Source organism: Anabrus simplex, chromosome 1 (assembly GCF_040414725.1).
Source record: "Anabrus simplex isolate iqAnaSimp1 chromosome 1, ASM4041472v1, whole genome shotgun sequence".
NCBI lineage: Eukaryota > Metazoa > Arthropoda > Insecta > Orthoptera > Tettigoniidae > Anabrus > Anabrus simplex.
Window position 1 is genome coordinate 872,033,096 of NC_090265.1, and position 22,954 is coordinate 872,056,049.

Sequence of the window (22,954 nt, forward strand, 5' to 3'; positions counted from 1 at the left end):
CGAAGGCAGGTCCAAACCTCCGCAGAGGTATGCCTGAGCCGGAGTTTACGTACGGTAGGGTGGCCAGTTCCTTTCTGTTCCTTCATTCCCTTACCCCCCAACAACAGTACGTGGCAACCCATCCAAATCTTGACCACGCCCAGTATTGCTTAACTTCGGAGATCTCACGGGATCCGGTGTTTCAACACGGCTACGGCCGTTGGTGCTGCTGATATCTTTATTTCGAAACACATCCGGAGCTGTGTGATGGATGTTTGAAGAAGTAGGTGTGTCAAATACATGAACATTTCTTTTTCTCCACTTTGGACCCAAAAGTATTGGGATGCGTAAATTATGCAAGGGCGTTAATTATGCGAGAAAATACGGTAATATCAATGAAAGAAAAAATAATCGGACTGGGCTAAAGTACAAACACACTAAGCTCGATAGCTGCAGTCGCTTAAGTGCGGCCAGTATCCAGTGTTCTGGAGATAATAGGTTTTAACAAGAGAGAGAAGTTTTCCAGTTACAATGAGAAATTTACATGAGCCGGGGGATAAAATGTAAATCTCAAAGGGAACAACTCCTTGAGTCTTACCCTGAGAAAATCTACCATCCTCACAGAACACTGCTTACGGCAGCCAGCCTTGAAATGTGGACACACAAAATGACACGCATAGCTTCACGAGCATGGCCCGGCAAGACTCGGTAAGGAAGGGGGAGAAAGGGGAACAGCCAGTTGGGAGTAGCTCATGTGATAGCATGATATTGGAAATTACTAGAATGTAAGGACAGCTCAGGTATATTAATCCTTTTTCTCAAAGTCCACAGTAGAGAGGAAAGATGTGTCACAGGGCATTTCACAGTTTCCTGTAAACACCGTTTTATGTTCAGATAAATTACATAGCACTTACAGATACCAATAACTGGCTCACTGCCATTTGAAAAAATGTGTTTACAGGTTTAATTTGTTGAAGCTGCTAATAGAGTTACACTGTGAGAGCGCTTAATGAGTTTTAATATTAAATGAAAATGTTTCTTGTTACAGATTGCTCGCTAAACATCCACCGTCATTGTGTTCGAGTAGTGGAGGAAAACTGCCCTGGTCCACTGGTAAAAAAGGAAAGGGGAAATGACCGTATCAGCAAGCTAATGGAGAAAATTCGACCAGAGCGTGAAACCCGTCGGAAGCCTAGCAGTCATAACTTTGTTCAGAGTACGTATATGTGGATTAGAGCTTTTGCAGTATTCTTGTGCAAGCTGTTTGAGAATTCCTTTGAGAGAATTGCTTTCTTGATCTAGCATTATAAGTGCTCGTCCTTAGAAATTTGGTTACAATATACTTACATCTTCATTATAAACTACAATATACTTACATCTTCATTATAAACTGTTGTGCCTTTCAGCATTCAGTCTGCAAGCCTTAGCAGTTTTGAAGTCCTCTAGTTGCAATTAGCTCTGTAGCCTTGTTTAGTTCCACACTTCTTATAAAATAATTAAAACCCTAGTCTAACCATCAGTGCTTAGGTCTCAGTGTGCTTCTCTTACTTTCTGTGGCTGAGTCAATTATTCTCCTAAATAACCTATCTTCCTCCATCCAGCTCTCATTGAACAGACTACCAAAATGTGTTCATGCATACAGCTTCATCCACAGAGTTCATTCCCAACTAAGCATTTATCTCCTCATTGTGAGTGCCCTTGTGTCTGTGGTTCCCACCTGTTTATACCAGCAGTAAATCTTGCTACTTTCTTGTCTGTTATTTCTAATTTATGAATAGGATAACCTGATTTCACTAAACCTACATTCGCGTAAAGCAGAGTCTGTCAAATCATAGCGTGTAAAGATAATCTTGTCTTTAGAACTCGCTTCTTTCTTACAGAAAAATGTTGATCTCAACTGTGAATTCATTGCATTATCTTTTCTGCAACTTGAATTCATTTTCCTGAATATATCTTCATTGTAGGAGAATGTACGTGCTAATTTAGCTGAAATAATCCACCTGTTCCAGTTTTATATTCCTAACCTGGCATTTAATCCTCGTGGATCTCTCCCCTTTAGACTTGGAAATGCTAATTTACATATTTTAAATACTGTACTTGTTATCACCAAGCAAGTAGCCACGTGCTTTGGATCACATAGCTGTCGGCTTGCATTCATAAGATACAGTAGTAGGTTTGAACCCCTTTTTCGGCAGCCCTGAAAATGGGTTTCTTTGATTTCCCGTTTTCACACCAGGCAAATTCTGGGGCTGTACCTTAATTAAGGCCATAGCCGCTACCTTTTCATTCCTAGCCATTTCCTATTCCACCATCGCTGTAAGACCTATCTGTGTTGGTGCGACGTAAAGCAACTTGAAAAAAAACAAAAAAAAAAAAACAAACAAACAAACAAACAAACATGCTTGCTCTTAAACTGCACTTTTGCTGCTGAAGACAAGACTTCCTCCAACGTGTGCCACCAACATCCTCCACAACCTTGGATGGCAGTCCCATTGACTTTTCTTGAATTTAGTAAGGCTGTTGATAATGTAGAACGAAGAAAGGCTCCTGGACCTGACAACAATCCCCTTGAACCCATCCAAGGTAGAGGCTTATCTCTGAAAACCAGACTTTTCTCCCTGATCCTTCTAATATGAGAAACTTGCAAGGTCCCTACTGACATGAAGAATCCCCCATTGTCACCATCTTCTGAAAAGGGATCAGAGCATCTGTGGTACCATAGTAAATCACTGCTCTCCACAGCTGGTGAAATATTTGCTAGAATTGTATTGAATCGACTCCAGTAGTCTCCGAGAAGGCACTTCCTGAATTCCATTGTGGATTCCGTACCTCAAGAGGCACACTTCCTTATCTCCTCAACTTTACATGGTTGGTGAGCGGCGTTGTCATCCTCATGATAGAGGTATTCTCTCCTGTGCTAACTTCTTTACAGTTATGTACAGTTGTCCATTCTTGATGTCCATCATAAATTTTTTTTTTTGGTCTTCCTCTTCTCTTTTTTGGCTTCCATCCTTCTCTCTATCAGATTGGTGCACCAGGTTGAATATCTTAACAAGTGACATATGAATCTGTTCCTTCTACATTCTAATTTTCTTATCAGCTGGTATTTTAATTCAAACTTTTCAGCACGTCATCATTGCTTACCCTACTTGTCCAGGGTATTTTTAGAATGCAGCGCCAGCACCACATTTCAAAAGCCTGGATTTTCTTTTCATCCCTCTCCATGAGCGTCTAGCTTTCTGACCCACACAGTCCAACACTCCATACAAATGTTTTAATGTATTCCTTGCAAACACGTATGCTAGTTGCCTTAGATGTCAGCAATGATCTTTTCTTATAGAAGGCTTCCTTGGCTTGTGCTATTTTGCTTTTTATCTCCTTTTCCCTGCTTCCATCAGATGAAATTAAGCTGCTAAAATAAGGAAAATTTTTCAACTTTGGCAACTTGTCCCCCACCCAACCTGCCTACTACCTTTCATTCTCCGATTGTGGTACATGTTATTCCTTTTGTTTTACATATTTTCAGTTTACATTTTTTATCTACTTGCAGAGCTTTGTCAGTGATTAACCTGAGGCCTATAGTGTTCCTCTATCTCTGCAAAATCCAAACTGATGTTCTGGAAGATACCCCCTGTGGGTGGGGGTCGCAGACGAAGAATACACCCACGGTATCCCCTGTCTGCATCTAAAAGAGGCGACCAAGGGATGATTAAATTAGAACCATGAGACTACTTGTAATTAGTACCATCACACAGGGAACACCATGGGTCGCTTTTACTTACGCGTAGTACCACTATGTTAGGTAGAAAATTGGTTTGTGATTAGTAGCAACAGTGTGTGGCTCGGGATGCATTTTACAGTACCTGTGATTCATACCTCTATATGAGCGACACCATGGGATGAGCGACACCATGGTTCTGCCTTGCCTATGCTTAGTGCCCACTATGTCAAGAACACAATGGGATAGTGCGAGTCCCTGTGGTTAGTCCACTTATGTGAGGAACGCCATAGATTTGCATTGCCTGTAAATAGCACCACAATGTGCAAAACACCATAGGTCTGTATTACATATTCGCATTACATTACCTGTGAATAGTACCATAGTGTGTGTAATACCGTGAGTCTACGCTACTTTTGATCAGTAACGCAACATGACAAGTAGCATGGTTCTACTTTCCTAGCAATAAGTACCATTATGAGGAGCCGATGACCGGATTTTGGACCCGTTTCGACTACAAGCATCATCGATTCAGTATTGTGCTTCAGAAGCGGTCCCTTGGTCTGTAATACTATTGTTTAAAGCTAGTTTCTGGGAATGTGGGGCATTGTGGGTCGGATCCACTGAATGTTTTAACTTCATACCCATCCAATCATTCTTCGTCCTCGTGTTTTCGAATTCTGGTCTGTGGAGGATTATGGGTTTTTAAATTGTCATAACATTTCGTCTCAGTTCGTACCATTAAGGGCCGATGACCTAGATGTTGAGGCCCCTTTAAAAAACAAGCATCACCATCATCTTCTGGAAGATTCTCTTCACTTTTCCTTTCCATGCTGTGGTAGATAATTCTTGTTAGGATTTTTGAGGCGTGAGATATGAAGCTTAATATTCTGTGTTTTTAACATTTTTGTGACCCCCCTCTTTTTTGGAATAGGAATCAAAATTTTCCATTCAAAGTCTTGTGGAATACCTCCCTTCGTATATATTTCATTAATCAACTTGGTTAATTTTGCTCTTTTTCCCCATTGCTTACAAGATGTTGCCTGGTATTAGATCTGGTCCTGGTGCTTTTCTGCGCTTTAATTCATTTAGAGCTTGGGCGAATTCTGCCTTCATAGAGAGAGTGAAATGCATTTATTTATGCTTCCCCCATTTGCAGGCTGCCAAATAGACAAAGCGTACATAAAAAGTGGATTGACAACTGCAAGAGTTAAGATATGTTTATAAATTATTGCTATACCATATTATAGCCTACTTGTACATATGTTGGGTATTCAGTCTGAAGGCTGGTTTTATCCTCCACAGTTCCACCAACAGCTGTCATAGTTAGCCTAGGTGTCACTGAAGAGGCATACTAGGGAAATGAGGAGTGAGGTAGTTTCCCCGTTATAGCCTACTTACTACTCAATAAAAATTGTATTAATCAATAATTTTGAAACCCTTAAGAAACTCCTTATAGGACAAAGATCTAGCTATAAGTACAAATGATTTCTTACTTTGTTAACGAGCCAATAAAGGCTGCTAACCCAATGTCCTTTATAAGTTGATTATCCAAATTAAATTTCTTACAAAAGTTGTGAAATATGTGAATATCGGTGCCTCTTGCTCCTGTCATCTAACCTAATACCCTTTTGGAGTCCAGATGTTATTTCTCAGCGTAAAATGGAATTGTAGGTTCATATATATCACATTTTTTTCTTGTGTACATCGTGTGGTGGAGTACATGATGCCTTGGTTCTAAGTATGGGGTCTATTATAAACCCATTACTTGAGGCTGTCAATCCGGCGTCCTGGTCCAGCCTGAGACAATCCGTGTACCTCCGCATAGACTGTACGTTGCTTCCCTCTTAGGGCTTCAGCAATCATAGATCTTATACGATGATGATGTGAATTCCGTACAGTGGAACCTCGATTCTCTGTTTTTGGAGGGACCACCGTAAAAAAACGTACAACACGGGAAAACGGAAAATCCAGGAATGAATGAACCATGAACAATTTGGCTAAACATCACAAAAAAGAAATATGTATACTTAAAATCTTACAAACACCCCTGAACCAAACCAAACTACAGCCCCAATGGGCCTTCCGCCTTCCAAGCGACCGCTGCTTGGTCCGAACGCCTGCAGATTACGAGGTGACGCATGGTCAGTGTGACAAATCCTCTCGGCCGTTATTCCTGGCTGTCTAGACCGGGGTCGCCATCTCACCATTAAATAGCGCCTCAATTAAAGGTAATCGTAGAATGAGTGAACCTGGAACCAGCCCTCATATCCAGGTAAAAATGCCTGACCTGGCCGGGAATCGAACCTGGGTCCTCCGGGTGAGAGGCAGGCAAGTTCGACCGCGGGGCCGGCTTCAAACATTAATTATCGGTACGCGGCTTAAAAGTCTCGCAACTTTACATTCAGTTTTACCGGAGAAACTTCGTCGGTTTCCTCTGAAAACTTCTTTCAGATCAGCAACTTTGATCGGTCAAACTGTTCGAAAAACCTAATAACATCAAGCCAAACAATTGCCCACAAGTATTTTTTAATTCTCGAATCTAATAAAATAAAGCACATTGGATACAAAAGCGCCCAACATGATGGCGAAATCCCTTTTTCTTTAAATCTTCCATTGTAATTTGGTCACCGGTACCTAGGTACTGTTCGTAGTCAGTTGGTGGAAATCTTGTACCGCGCAAATTAGGCCTACGGCCTATATAGACTTTTAAAGGTTATGTTGAACTCGAGAATATTGTTTCGAATGTAGGTATAGATTCTCAAGTTTTCGAATATATTATGTTCAATTATGTCCGTCACTAATCACGATTACATTGGAAAGAGAAAAAATATCCTCAAAACTTCCGAATTTACGGTTATTTGCGACCTTGAGCTCAGCTGGAAAACGCGCTCACTGTCCAAGTCGGCACGAGTGCGAAATGATACAAAGGTTTTTACATGTAACGTGCGCAAATAAAACGACTGCGGTTTTAACATTTTAACACAATAATGTGAAATTCCTAGTCTTACATTAGGACCAAAACAGTAAAAGGCAATCCCAAAACCACCCATGCCTGTCTCGATAACGTAATCGTATAGGGTATGATAATATTAAGATACTCAATTTGTGTTACTGTACTTCAGAAGGAGCAGTTTTCCTACCTGAAAGCTCAGTGACTATACAGTGCCCTCAGGGAAGTGCCGAAAACCTGTTCGGCGATACACTCGGGAAAAAAAAGTAAACATCTAACCATAGACATAATGTACACGCTTTGCAAGTACGAACATTTGACGAAACTCGTTCCGTCTTCAAGCACAGCTGTCGAAATGCGTTCTGTCTCCTTCCAATTGTTGTGGACACTCTCTGCTTTATGATTTCGATTCTCTAAACAATACCACTCGAATGCGATACTAAGATGGTCCCTTATGCAACTTCACCGCCGATCACTTTTCCTCTTCCTCAAATTACCGCAATGACTGGACGTTTACGCCAAGATCCGCAAGTATGCCGTAGCCGTCCTTTCGTGAGATACAGTTTCTTGAAAAATGCGTGATCGAGGATTTAGCGTTGATGGGACTGAAATTTCTGAACGGTTGATGCGGGAAATTGTTTCTTCGAGAAACAGATGATGCGGGATTTTTACAACGTGATTTAATTAGGATGCTCGCGGGACCACGTAATTTGAACGGATAATACGGGAAAACGTAGTTTCGGGGAGCGTATATTCGAAGTTCTACTGTAGTTTGTCATTAAATGGACAGGAACCCAAGACATGGCCAAGTATTTCAATCTCACTGTGGCAATGCCGACAGTGGTTACTGTCTTGGGACCTGCCAGGTAATGCACAAACTGGAACTATATTGGCTGTCAGTTTTATGGCATTTCTCCAGTCCTGCTGGTTAAACCTTCGGGTTTTCTTAGCCACTGATTGGCTTGTGTGTATTTCTTATATAGTATAACACCCTTACCCTTTTGTGGTAAGGCACACCAGGCATCGAATTCTTTCTCACGGAGTTGTTGTTGTAGGAGCGAGACCTTGACTAATTCATATTCAGGAGTAGGCCAAGTTTGTTGAAGCACTTCTCTGTGTCTGTATGGAGGTCTCTGGTATGGTTAATGTGTATATTCTTGGATTGATGGAGATCTTGGCATGCATTTATGTGCTGTAGATAGGACTCCCAACTGTACTCGAAAAGTCCTTTATACTTTTTATCGCAGTATAACATGCTGTCTGGTGTATCTGTTGGAAGTTGAAGAACTTTTTTCAAGGTGCATTTGATAAGTTTGTCAGTATCAGTTTGGAAACTGGCAGACGTAAAGGTGTAGTACGGAATTTGTAGGTCAAAGATGGCCAAATATAGGTTGACAGCATGTTAAATTTCTGGTGTGGTTGTAGTAGTGGAGTTGATGCTAATGTGTCTAGTTTACTCTTAAATGTTTTCATCGTTAATTTGGCATCAAATACAGTAGCATTGAGATAGTTTACTCTGAGGTAGCAGATTGTCTCTGCAGGAGTTATAGATGTAATTTCATTGTAACTATCTGTTAGAGACTTGTAGGTAGGACTTCCTTTTACTATGAAAATGGATTTAGAGTTGTTGACATTGCTGGTTAGGCCAATTCCTTTCAATCTTTTGATGGCAATTTCAGTGATCTTTCTAACTGAAGTCTTGTTATTTTGCTACAATCGGTATGTCATCATCAAAGCCTAGAATGGTTATGTTAGGAAGGTGCGGCATTATACAATATCCATGTTCTTCCTGGAACTCTGTTGATGAAAGTTCTTCTAAAATGTGGTCCATTGCAGTGTTGTAAAGCACAGGTGATAAGAGACAACCCTGCATTATACCTTTATTGAAAACAATTGGTTTGATCATCTTGTGATGGGATTCTATTTGAGTAGTGTTATTTGTTTGTAGTGCCATCGTTAAGACAGTCAGTTTTGATGCTATGGTGAGGCAGGAGAGATTCAATCTACAGAGTGGTCTGTTGTTACAAAATGATGCCAAACTGTACGGTTGTTTTTAGCCCTTTTCATTGCTATCCAGTTTCCATTCTGGTTTCTTTCTGGATTTGCTTGAGATATGTATATTTGGTCTTTTTCAAGCTTGCTTTCAATTAATGAATCTTTCCACAATAATTGTCATCAGCTGAGAATGGCGTAAGGTGTGGCCTGCACCAAGATAAACCAAGAGGTCGCTTCCCATTAATGAATCCTTCAACAATGTCAACAACTGAGAATGGCATAAGGTGTGGCCCCACCAAGAAAGATGTCTTCTGCGAATCAGTTCTATCAGAGATCTCTTCTCATTTATTCTGCTCAGTACCTCTGTATTTGTCACCTTTTCTATCCATGAAACTTAACTGATCCTTTGGAAATACCACATTTTGAAGGCCTCAAGGTAGTTTACACAACTTTTGTTTATTGTCTGCGTTTCTAAAGCATACAATCGAATAGTCCAAACAAATGCATGTAGGATCCTTATACAAAGGGGTAGACTGAATTTATTGCTACACAGTAACTTGTTCTTCTACATAAAAGCTATCTTAGTTTGAGCAATCCTGCTCTTTACCTTTGCCATACTCCTTCCATTCTTAGTTATTTTCTGGTTGAGATAGATATACATTTGGACTCGTTTGATCTTGTCATTGTTGATCGTTAAGTGGAGTTGTTTTGGTAATTGTGATATAGCCATACATTTTGTCTGAGGTGTATATCTTCGTTCCATATCTTTCCACAGTGGATGCAATTCCAGGAATCATTGATTGTAAGGAACATGCATGACCTGCTAGTAAGGCTTGGTTACCTGCAAACTTTATTATCTGACCAATGTTCCATTTACATTTATACCCATATTTGATCCTTCTAGTGCTTCTCGTGAAATGAAGTTCCTTAGATCAACTGTACAGGAAACAAGGAAGGACAGAATTAGGAATGATTAGATACGAAGAGACCTGGAGGTCAGCATGACATTGAAGAAAGGCTGAGTGTTGCAAGGTTGAAGTGGCTAGGATACGTTAAGCAAATGCAGGAGACTCAAACTCCAAGGAAGTATTTTTAAAAGATCTGGGACGAAGACCGATTGGACGCCCTAGAAAAAGGTTGTTACCAAGCTCGATAGCTGCAGTCGCTTATGTGTAGCCAGAATCCAGTATTCAGGAGATAGTGGGTTTGAACCCTGCTGTCAGCAGCCCTGAGAATGGTTTTCTGTGTTTTCCTATTTTCATACCAGGCAAATGCTGGAACTGTACCTGAATCATGGCAGTTTCCTTCCCACACCTAGCCCTTTCCTGTCCCATTGCCGCTACAAGACCTCAAGACCTATCTGTGTTGGTGTCGGAGGCAGTCCTACCCAGGGAGTGGCGCCCCTGCCTATGCAAGTTCCAGAGCACACTGACCCAGTGTGTAACATCTAGTAAGGGTCCCAGCTCAGAGTTATGAGTGAAGACCTCAACGACTTCTACAGCGGAGAAGGTGGACTTCGGTGCGGTGGAGATGGTGGAAGAGGCAGCCCTGTATTCAGTGATTAATACGAGTACAACCTGCTGCCTTGTAGGTTGAGGTGACTGGACACCAAAGGCTAAGGGAGAAAACCCTGAAAGAAAATCTCCGTCTTTGTTAGGCTCAGCAGGTCAACAGAGGGATTACTGAAGAAGTTGCTTTCAAGAATAATACGAGCCTCGGATGTAGGAATTCATGACGACATCAGTTTGGTGCGAATGATGGTTTACAGCCCGATGTTACACCAGCAACCCTAACCAAACGAAGACAAAGTATTAGAGTGGGAACATTAAATATCCTGACATTCACAAACAAAACTGAAGAGCTGGTCGACCTCATGGAAGGGAGGAAACTTCTGATCATGGGCCTGAGTGAAACAAAGTGGAAGAAAACTGGGAAAATGAATATCAGATTGGACTATAATCTCTACTGGTCTGGAAATGAAGTAGACTCTTAAGAATGGAGTAGGATTTTTAATACATAAAGACATAGATGCTTGTAGTGAAGTTGAGTTTGTCAGTGAAAGGATAATTAAGTTGTCTGTGATCTTAGGAGGGAAAAAGTACAATGTGATCCATGTCTATGCTCCACAGGTAGGGTGGTCAAAAGAGGAGAAGGCCAACTTCCTTAATAACTTGGAAGAACACACTGAGTATGAAAATCTAAGTGTAATGAGTGATTTTAATTCACAAGTTGGCTCACAACAAACAGGATATGAATCCACACTGAGCCCTCATGGAATGGGAAACAGAAATGAAGAGGGAGAATATATGCTAGATTTCTGCATGAGAAACAACCTGATAGTGAGTAAAACTTCGTTCAAGAAAAGAGACTTGCATACAATCATAAGATATAGCCGGGATGATAAAATAGGTACAGTAATGGATTATATTCTGATAGATCAAAATTGAAAAATGTCAATGATGTAAAGGTCATTCCAAGTGAAGACCTTGGTGGAGACCATAGACTGTTGATTGCAGTTATTGCAGAGAAAAGACCTCCCAAAGTCTGTAACAAGAGAGTCCCAAAAATAAAAACTTGGCGACTAACCGAGCCAAATGTAAAGGAAGAATTCAGGGAAGGTGTCTGCAGGTTGTTGCCGAGAGAAGAACTGAAATTGGTAGATGAAGAGTGGGATACTCTAAAGAAAGTTGTGGTTGGTACAGCAGAAAAAGTATGTGGATGACAGAGTCAAATAAGAAAACGTAAAGAAACTGTCTGGTGGAATGATGATATTAAAAAGTTTATCAATGACAGAAATTGTGCAAGAAGACTCTTATATCAAGCAAGAACATGGAGAGATCAACATGAAATAGAGGAGAAGCTGTCACTTTACAGAAAGAAAAAATTACAGGTCAAACAGTTGGTTGTAACTGAAAGGCAGAAATGCAAGGAAGATCTGGCTACCAAAATAACGCAGGATGGAAATAAAAAACTGTTATACAGTGTTGTTAAGAATAGAAGAACTCAAAATGAATCTATCCAATCTGTAGAACTTGCTAATGGTGAGGTGACTAGGGATAAGACCAAAATATTACAGAAGTTCCAAAGGCACTTTGAAACTTTGCTGAACTGTTATGAAAATGTCACCCCATTAGACGACGAACCTTATGATTTTGGCAGCACAAATACCACTAGTCTGACATGCTTAGAAGGAGAGACAGCAATATCTAAGCTGTAAAACAACACATCAACTGGATCAGATGAATTAAGTGTTGAGATGATCAAAGTTCTAGGAGAGGTTTGACAACAGTAGACGTACAGGGTACTAAATATAATCTGGAAAGAGAATGTAATACCCAATGACTGGAAGCAAGGAGTCATCATCCCATTGTTGAAAAAATGTGATAGAAAGAAATGTACCAACTACAGATGCATAACTCTGCTGTCACATGGTCTCAAAATCTATGAATCCATCCTTGAGAGCAGGATTAGAAAATATATTGAACCTACACTTGAGGAGGAACAACATGGATTTAGACCTCAGATCAGCTATAGACCTCATTTTTGCCACCAGAATGCTCTATGAGAAGTATTGGGAGCAAGATAAAACACTTATAACCGTTTTTCTGGATATCGAGAAAGCATATGACCATGTACCACACAGTCATATATGGGAATGTTTGAGATATAAGAAAGTGCCTGATGCATCATAGCACAAGTATGACGATTATATGATGAAACCAAGTGTTGTGTCCAGATCCAGAATGGAAGGTCAGGTTGGTTTGAAACGAAGAGTGGAGTCCAGCAAGGAAGTTGTCTTTCACCACTTCTCTTCATAATCATAATGGATGAAGTTTTAAAAGCGGTTAAAAGAAAGGATCCAACAAATAATGTCCTGGTTTTTGCTGATGATGTAATGGTATGGGGTGAAACGGAAGCGGAAGTACAAACTAGACTAGATCTCTGGCATGAAGCCTTTACAACCTTATGTCGCAAAATCAGCAAAATGAAGACAGTTGGCTTGGTGATTAGTAGAAACTCTCTAACTGTTCATCTAAGAATTGGAGATGAGGAGATGGATATTGTAGACAACTTCCAGTATTTAGGTAGTGTTCTGTCATCAGACAGTACCATACATCAAGAGATTAGCAACAATACAGAAAGCTTCCAAATTTGATCACGCTGTACGTCAAATACTTTGGTATGAAACATTTCTGTTAGTTTCCGAGATCAGCTTGTATAGAATATATTTAGTACCTATATTGACGTGTATGGCCTGGAAGCAGCAAACCTTACTTGACCAACAAAGAGTCGTCTTCAGGCAACAGAAATGAAGTTCCTCCATTCTTGTCTACTAAAAACAAAAATGGATAAAATAAGGAATGTGGATATCCGGCAACAGCTTGGATTGGAAAGAAGCTTGCTGGAGACTCTAGAAGTGAAGAGATTGCAATGTTATGGTCACATGAAAAGAATGGACCCTCAAAGGTCTCCTCGAACATACTTTGACCACAATGTTTCTGGGAAGAGACCAAGAGGAAGACCTCGTGATGTTTGGGAAAAACATATATTGAAAGACCTTGAAATTAGAGATGTGATTTGGCGTTGCATATATGAGCAGCATCTGTGGATGGATAGGACAAACTCGAGGAGGCTCGTATACAACTGCACCCGGCTTGCTGGAGCAAAGAAATGTTGTTGATGATGATGATGATGATGATGATGATGATGATGATGATGATGATGATGTATTCATTTATTTTTCCTTCCAGTCTTTTCTTTTTGATATTGAATAGGATCTTCGATGCATGCAGGACCAGGCTGATAGTTCTGAACATTTCACATTATTGCATTTACTTTCTTCGGAATTCGTGTTTGACCGATTTATGAAATTCACTGGGCCAGGCAGCACCATTGCTTGAATGAGATAGTAGAGTAGATTTCAAAGCTCATCACCTGCTTTTTTTAAGAAATTCAGTTCGAAGGTTGTCAATACCTGGAGCTCTGCCATTTGATAATGATGTCAGTGCCTCATTGAATTCCTGTTTAGTCACAGGTAATAGAACGTTCTTATTGTTAATGTGTAAATACTGGAAATCTTCATTGTACAAGTTTGTAATATACCTTTCTCAGCGCTTTTTGATCTTGTCTTCTTCAAAAATCAAAAAGTTATCATTATCATGCAGAGCAGTTGTTAAATTCTTTTTTGGGATGCAGCAGATTTTGTTAACATAGTTGACAGTTAAAGAGGTCTTTCCTCGTCTTAAAAGATGTTCTCTCTCTTCACTCTTATCAGTTATTCTTTAGCTTTCCTGTATTCATGATTAATTTATTTATGGAGTTGTCTGTACTTCTGATGCCCTTCATCTGTACTGGCATTCTTCCATTTCCTTAAATTTAGATAGCATGTTTTAGGTAATAGTTAGGAATAGTTAACTGATCACCTAACACCTCACTGTAAGTCTGAGTTAGAGTAGTTTTGATTGTTAACCAACCTTTGTCTACACTGTGTGGTGTTACCATCACTTCCTATTCAGCTATCTTCCTGTAGAATACTTCTTTAAACTCCTCTTGTTTTGCCTCATTTTACAGTGCAGACAAATACCACCTTGGTCCTCTGGTGGATTTCTTTGGCATATGGTATCTCAACGACTCTCTAATTTTCAAGAGATTGTTATCCGTATTGGCATCTGCACCAGGTTGTGCCATACATTTCTCAATTTGATTTCTCTACCTTTGTTTCACTCGAATGAAATCAACTTGCTGTCAGTGACGATCTCCAGGGTTGATGCATGTATAGAGTCGAAGCTTGAAATAAGGTGTTGGTTTTAATATAACCTGGCTGCTCACAGAAATCCACCAGTCACTGGCCTCTCTCATTACTCTGAATCCATGTTTTCCAGTACTGGTACTTGAGGCACCTTGTCTCACCACAGCATTCCATTCTCCCATTATGATAACATTATCCTTTTGTTTAGTGTGGTCAACAAGGAAATTCTCTAGAACTTCATATGTATCTTCAATGTTATTGTCATTGCTGTTCGACGTTCGCATGTGTATCTGGATGATAACAGTGTCAACAGCAGATAAATCGAATGGCCATTATCCTGTAATTTATCGCTCTCACATCTTGAAGAGTCTATGCAGTCTTCCTATTTCATAGTGTGGCTACTCCTCTTCGACCTCTTAAGCTTCCCGAATCCACCCCTCTGTATTCCCCATTCTGTAATTCGCCCTTTTCTGGCCATCTTGTCTCACATTGACCAAGAATGTTCAAGTTGAATCTCATTGCTTCCAACTTGATATTTTCCAACTTTAAAGGGCTCAGCATTGTGCGCACATTCCACATTGCGAAATTTAAGCAAGGTTTTTGCTTATTGACAACCTGAGAAGTCTTGCATCTCCCCCTGCTTGGTCCGACTACCAATTCTGCTGGTTCTCTGTAAATGCCAGGAACTATTATCATTTGCTTACTCATTTCATGGCATTAACTTGGGAACATAGTGAGGTTGGTTTGTCTTTCCTTCCTCACCACAATAACCTACCTCTGGGGCTTTCTGCACTGACTGTTGTCCCAGTAGGAGCCTCTGCTCACTGTGTTGGGAAGGTATTGCTGACATGCGTTATGGGTTTACAGGCTTTTCCCATCCCTAACTATCACAATTAATTTGTGATTTTCTCCTGAAAAAGAAAAAAAAGAAAAAAATAATAATGCAGTTGCCTCTTCTGCTAGCTGCACTGTTCCAAAAGTCTCCTTCTCCTCTGTAGATGCCATTAAGCACTTCACCGTGACCCTGGCTAGGAACCCTTACCAGACACTAGACACCAGGTCCCTACCTGCTACTAGAATCTATAAATTCTTCATTATGCATATTTTGATACTTATTGTTAAGACTTATTAAGGCAAGAATGCTGCTTATGTTTGAATAACACTGAAAGCAGATGACTGTATTGGTGTTAGTGAAAAATGAATAATTGTGCCCTTCAATTAGTAAGTTACTTTCTTAATATATCATTTTTTTTTTTACCTTTTCATCTTGACAGTGTTGCCTGTTTTCTGCTTTTGATTGATGCTCATTTGTATGATGTTGATTACAGTTGAAAAAGTGAAGAGGCAGGCTGAAGAAGAGGGTACGCTTACAGATGGAGAAACTGGCACTGGTGAGTAGATGGTCATTTTATGTTCATAAATGTGAGAGTGAAATTCAGTTCAAACATTTTATTGAAATGGTTCTTTTCAGAGGAAATTTTAATGTTTTCATTATCTGGTTAGTAATGTTTACCATCATGATACCATTATTCAATGACTGCAGTCTTGTCCCAATTTTCTTTGGTTTTACAGTTTGAGAAAACTGTCAGTACCTTAACTATTGCAGGTAATAACAATTCACTGAGACCTTGTCTTATATCTGTACATTGCAAGGGAAGAATGAACTTGTAAAAAATCCAGATAGAAAGAAAGCAAAACACACTGAAAATGTATACATTTCTTGCTATGAAATTTGGAAATTACAATAAAGATGTGGGATACCAGAAACAGAATAAATCCTCAATATAACTTTTTCCTACAAAGGTTATTTTTAAATTAAGGACTGCATTATTAGTTAGCATATATATGCAAGAAAATAAAAATAAAAACCACCATCGAATGACCCCGGTAAATGAAAGGTGGCAGGCAGATATTGACCTCATTGAATGTTCACCTTGGGTTTAACAACAGGGTATTCATATATATGTTCTTATTTTGTCACTTTTGAAGTCTTAGCAAATGATCTATGGTTAAAGAAATTACCTGTTTTAAATGGGATTTTATTACAATGTCATGGAATAGGTGTGAAGTATAGTTCCATGTGACAGAACTTGGATTCATCAGATTGACCGGATATTAAAAAAAAATCAAGTATCCAATTCAGGCAGTCTCTGCATAAAGAAAAATAGTTCCAGACAGTACTCTCTGCTAATACAGTAGTATTGTAGCCACAGCACTTGAATGAAACAACGGCAGCCTTATGTAGCAGTATTGATCCCTAATTATTCTCTTCCTAGTTTATGCAGTTCAAATAGAATTAGGAAAAAAAAAAAAAAAAAAAAAAAAAAAAAGAGCATGAAGGCCCCTGGAGGGGTGGAAGGTAAAGGCTTTCACCATCCATAACCTCAGCACTTGGTGGGGTAGAGTGGTTAACCTGGAAATCACGTTTTTTAAATTGTATGACTTCCTGATGGGTGAACCGAGCACGCCTTTACCGCCTCGGCCAGGCAGCTCCTGAAAATTGAAAATGCTTCAGAATAAACAAAATGTTAAACCATTCTTTCGATCCCGGCTCAGTCCAGCGGTATTTGAAGGTGCTCAAATACGTCAGCCTCATGTCGGTAGATTTACTGACACGTAAATAATCTCCCGCGGGACTAAATTTCGGCACCTCCGCGTCTCCGAAAACCGTAAAAGTAGTTAGGGGGACGTAAAGCAAATAACATTATTATTAAATCATTCCTTCTCTAAGTACCTGAATGCGCCCTGCGCAAGAAGTCACGGGAAATGCCTTGGTGCCCAAAAGCACCTGTGTACTATCCAGCTGACTTCTGCCTTCTTACTGTAAATGGTTAGATACTTACTTTACTTTCTGTGTCCAGGAGAAACACTAAATTTTTTCTATCCAGAACTCAGCAGACCCTCTGCCCATGGTGAGCATGGGCTCTTCCTGAGAGCAGGGATTATTCATCTCTTGGCACGTTAGTAGGTGCCTAGAGGACTGGATCTCTCCACAGTCGTATCTTGTGTCTGCAGCGTAGCCCCAATTCACAGGATTGTTTCGGCACTTCGACACCTCCGTTCTCAACCGGTACAAGGTTGTCCAAGTGGCATACGGTAACCCACACCTACTACTCAGTTCTTCTTTCTTAAGGAAGGCTTCCTGAATTAGTAGTGTTTCCTTCCAGAGCAGCATATGCCTGATCTCTGGTTTGGTCTGCAGAGGCACTGTCCTCTGGATAAAGCTCCTCCTGGATTTAAGGTGCGGTACGGTCACCATATAGTTGAACATTGGTTGCTTGGGGTTCCTTCTCAAGTTTCACCTCTGTACATCCCTTACCACAACACAGCAAATGGCTGGAGGCACAATACTGGCAAAAGAGGAGAACTTCTTCACTGGAACCGGTCTCGAGCAACCAGTGACTGTGCGGGGGAACTACTCATTTGGGGCCGTGTCCACTTGCTTTGGTGTAAACAGATGCTTCCCAAATTGGTGATCCATACTCTCCTACCACGAAGCAGAGTTCCAAGCATGATGAATGGAGGACCTAATGACTCACTCCCCATATTGAGCCCATCAGATTTCGCATGATATCATTCCTTGAACTGATCTTGCCCTTCAGTTTTTGGCACTTGTTCCTGAAAGTCATGGTGTGATTGAGTTTGATTCCCAGGTACCAGGGCATGTCACATTGGACAAAGGTGAATCATTTCCAGACAATATTTAACTTTCGTTGGGCCTTCCTGTTGAGAAGATAGTAAGCACAAACTTGTGCTTTCCCTGGGTTAGGCTTCAGGTGGTTCCAGTTGTAATACCGTATTTACTTGCGTATTAGGCCCCTTCCCTCCCTTTTTTTCACTTTTACAGTAAAAAAAGTAAGGATGGTCCAATATGCGATAACCTCAAATTTTGTGCAGTGAACAGATGACTTCTAGGCTATAAAGAGCTATAAATTGTGCGTGTAAACATTTAACTCCATTTTGTAACAAACTTATGAATGTATTCTGAGTTTTACTAGCTATTTTCATTGGTAGGCAGTATTTCTAAATGTAAAAAGACAAATGGTGAACACATGACTTTTAGGCCTACATATTAAGTAAATGTAGTCAGTTACTCTTATTTCACGTCATTCGTTTCATCTCACTAACTCCTTCGATGCGGTTGACGTCAGGAAGGGCATCCGGTCGTAAAAACTCGCTATGAAGATTCATCTCACTTCTTACTCGACTCCGTAGAGAAAGGGGATAAGGGTATTGTATTATGGAATATTAATCAAAAGAACTTAATGGCCAGTCATTTGTCTCTGTCAGTTGAGCAGTAGACCTACCACACAGTAACCCTGATCACTTGTTTCATTCGAATTATTGTTGTCTTGTGCCACCATCTTCCCTGCTACCAGCATGTTGTCATTACAAATGACGTCTCTTCACTGTCATCTCATCAGCCATGCACTGCCATCGAGAGCATTCAAGATCTCATCTTTTTGAGACTTTCAAAAATAGTGTCATTCAAGACTATATAGTCCAGAAAGTGAGAATCTATTCGCAAATGGTTTCTGGAGATGGTCTCTGTTATTCCCAGTTGGTGTGTGTGTAGCAGAAGCCACCCCTTCCGAATAAAGTCGTGCTGTAGAAAGCGTGCCGACCCATCAGCTGATAACTAGCCTATGTTACGAGTTGTACTTTGAATGTAATTTCTTTCTTTAGATAACTGCAGCTGTTAAAAGCCAGTCCTTTATTTTTAAGTATATTTCATGCTTGTTCACAGCAATACCCCAGTTTACCTTTGTGTTACCCTGGATCGTTTGCTGACCTTCACCACACACTGCACCAAATTCAAGGCAAAAGTTTAATTACAAAACTGCCTACTGCGTAAGGTAACTGGTCCTGGATGGGGTGCCCATCCCCAGACAGTAAGGTCAACTGCCCTAGCACTCTGCTACTCTGCTGCTGAATAAGCTAGTCCCGTGTGGTACAAATCAGCTCACGCGAAGAAAGTCAAAATTGCCTTGAATGAAACCTGCAGGCTAATCACTGGCTGTTTAAAACCAACATCCACACAGAAGTTGTATTCACTTGCAGGTATAGCCCCACCTGATATTAGACGTGAGGTGGCCGCTGATATCGAGAGACAAAAGGTTTGCAGCATCTCAGCCCATCCCCTTCATGAACATCAGCCACCACCAACGACTGAAGTCCAGGACGAGTTTTCTACAGTCTTCTGTTCCACTTGATTCTGACCCAGAAAAGGCCAGGGTTAATCTGTGGCTACAAAAGTACCCAAATCATCCGGAATGTGTTGAAATTGAAGAAAAGTTGCCACCTCGTCACGAAGAGGGATGGTGTATATGGAAGTCCTTAAACAGACTGTGGACCAGTGTTGCAAGATCTAAGCTCTTCTTATGAAATGGGGCATCGTGCATGGTGGGGACTCATTGTGTGAATGAGGAGATAAACAGACTTCTAGGCATCTCTTGGACTGTTCTCTATGCCCAGATTCATGTACAGGGTTGGAACATCGAACTTGATAGCTGCAGTCGCTTAAGTGGGGCCAGTATCCAGTATTCAGGAGATAGTTGGTTCGAACCCCACTGTCAGTAGCTCTGAAGATGGTTTTCCGTTGTTTCCCATTTTCACACCAGGCAAATGCTGGGGCTGTACCTTAATTAAGGCCACAGCTGCTTCCTTCCCATTCCTAGGCCTTTCCTATCCCATCGCCGCCGCAAGACCTATCTGTGTCGGTGCAACGTAAAGCAAATAGCATCATCATCATCAGGGTTGGAACTGGCACTGGCTGGAAACAATGCCATCAGTGTAGCCAAATACTGGTCACAGCTTGTGTAAATGTTGTATATGTAGTGTAGATATTTTCATGAAATATTTGATTTCTCCTTTTTGACTTTTATGTATGATCTTCCATGTGTTATACTTCATATGCAAATTTTTTGAGTGCTTCATTTAGAATTATATACGATTAATTTTTTAATGTATATTTTTCATATTCAGTATCTCTTTCTTGTATATATTGGTACCTCTGACACGAATAAATAATGCGTACTCTACATTTATCATATCAGGATTTATCTGAACAGATGAAATTGAGACAAGAGAGACCGCATTGTTTAGGTTAGGTATGCTATCAAGTGTCCAGATAGTGGTAGAAGTTTCACGACAGAAAGAATAAAAATAAATAACAGGAAAGCTTGCCGCATTTATGGATATCTACAGGTGTGGCAGTAATGAGTTTTATTATAATAATGTTTAATTTAGTATGTTTGTTGTCTCCAGTTTTTTATTAACGCATAGTATGGTTTTTGGCATCTCCAAAAATCTTGAAAGTAATTAGTAGGGACATAAAATCAATAACATTATTATTTGTTAGGTACATTGGCGAGTAAAACAAATGTTATGATTGGATTTCTTTTTTAAACGTTTTAAACCTTCTCTGCAAAAATGACGCATATTGGCCTGAGTTACGAGATATTAAACGATCACTTTATTAATGATCTTGCCTGCTATATTAATATCAACAACTGTGAATATTTCTTAACTAAACTAAACTTGTTTCCTCATTCCGAGGTGGTGCAGCTCTTTTTAGGTAAACCCCCAGTGGAGGGGGAGGTGTATGTATCATTTTTACTGCATATCAACCTTTCTGCCATTCTTAAATTTCTGGCAGTGTGGTACCGGAAATCGAACTCAGGCCCCCCGAGAACAGCAGCTGGTTGTGCTAACCATTACGCTGGCGGACATTCTTAACTACAAAAAGCAGACATATAGTATGACATGACTGATGTGTGCTTGCATTGCTTGGGTTGGACACGAAACTATTCACCTATTTGTGCAACGTCATCAGAGCTGCAGTAGGCCTACGCTACGGAGGCAGACGTTTCTTAACTACGAAGCACGGATGTACCGCATGACTTTGACGCGTGTTTGCACCGCGAGTAGAACGAACTAAACTATTCACAAATCTGTTTGGTATCATCGGAGCAGCAGTGAGGCTTGTACCCACTTTGAAGCGGAATTGTTGTTCTTCTCTGACGAATTATGTCGGTGGTCTTGTATGCAAGATTTTTTAAAGTTTTTAAAGTTTTTAAAGCCAGGGAGGGTGGGGGGGTCTAATACACGAGTAAATGCGTATTTAGCATGTTTCTTAAGAGCACTGGTTAACTTCTTCTCCACCTCTTCGAAAGTCCTTCCCCTTGCAGCGGTTGCAGTGTTTTCCATATAGATGAAGTGCCTTGCCTCTAGATAGTGTGGCTGTTCATTCATATAAGTGTTTTATAATATCAGAGACAGCACACAGCCCTGAGGTAGTACATTTTCCTGGTTTCTCCATCGGCTTTTCTTCCCTTGCACATAACGGAACCTTCTCTTCTACAATCTACCGTGAATGACGTTCATTAATTGTATGTTCTTGGTGATGTTATACAGCTTGACTGTGAGCTTCTTTTGGTTCACTGTATGATTGCCGCACTGACATCTTTGAAGGCTACATCATTGACTAGCTTTTTTCTTTTATTTCTCTCTCTCTCTTTCTCTCTCTCTGTGTCTTTGATATCTTGAATCACACTCAGAACTTGGCTGCATCATGATTTTCCAGCTCTGGGATCAGTTTGTCATCCATGCTTGATGAAATTCTTTCACGGATCATCCTTTTGAATGCCTTGTAGAGGTGGCATAAGAGAATCATATGATGGAAGTTCTTTGCATCTGTTGGTTCCTTGCCATGTTTTAGTAAAGCCGCAACCTGTGTTTTCTTCCACAGACTCAAAAAGCGCAGTCTCAACACACTTGTTCATCATCTTCAAGATGTTCCTGGCCAAAAATTCTTGACTTTTCCTGTCCTGATATCATGTAGGTCTGCAGCTTTGTTGACTCTCATCAGTTTGATGACATATTCCTGTTCTGCTGAGGTGAAAGGTTAATCGAAGAAATTGTTCTCCTCTCAAAGACGTTCCAGGTTCTCAACCTCAGGGCTCATCATAGTTTTCCCATTATGAAGCAGTTTATGTGCTGTCTGCTTCAGAGTGGCTTGGGCGAAGCCCTCTGGAGGTTTTTAAGGGTTGTTGCTTAAGTTCTTGATCAGCTCCCACACTCTTCTGCTGTTCTCAATTGTGAAGTTCTCATAATGGCTTGGCTCTGCTTGCAACTTGGCCACCACCTGATCTAGCTCACTGGAGAAACTCACCTGTCAGGCCTTTGTGAAGTTAAAATGCCATTTGAGACTAACGTCAGGCTTAACCACTTCCACGACTGTGCACATGATTGGGTTGTGTTGAATCTTCGGGACGGGTTCTTCCACCACTTTGACTATGTGTAGGACCACATGCTCACTTAAATATTACCGGTATTGTAGCCGTGATGCCATCTAGTGCTGTTGAAGGATGGTTTCAGTTCGGATTTATGGATCAACCTCAGACTTTCTCTTTCAGCTCAAGTGGGATTCCGGGCGAGTTGGCCGTACGGTTAGGGTCGCGCAGCTGTGTGCTTGCACCCCGGAGATAGTGGGTTCGAATCCCACTGTCGGCAGCCCTGAAGATGATTTTCCGTGGTTTCCCATTTTCACCCCTGGCAA

General features: G+C 40.6%; 1 protein-coding gene across 9 annotated transcripts in view; it reads left to right on the plus strand.

Annotated features, from left to right (window-relative positions):
* RhoGEF2 (Rho guanine nucleotide exchange factor 2) overlaps positions 1-22,954 on the plus strand; it is a 1,252,673-nt gene that overhangs the window by 610,399 nt on the left and 619,320 nt on the right. For all 9 annotated transcript variants that reach the window (XM_067136513.2, XM_067136515.2, XM_067136508.2 and 6 more), the window contains 2 exons: positions 1,028-1,195; positions 15,723-15,785. In XM_067136513.2, coding sequence (XP_066992614.2) covers positions 1,028-1,195; positions 15,723-15,785 — 231 coding nt within the window. The remainder of the gene's footprint in view (positions 1-1,027; positions 1,196-15,722; positions 15,786-22,954) is intronic.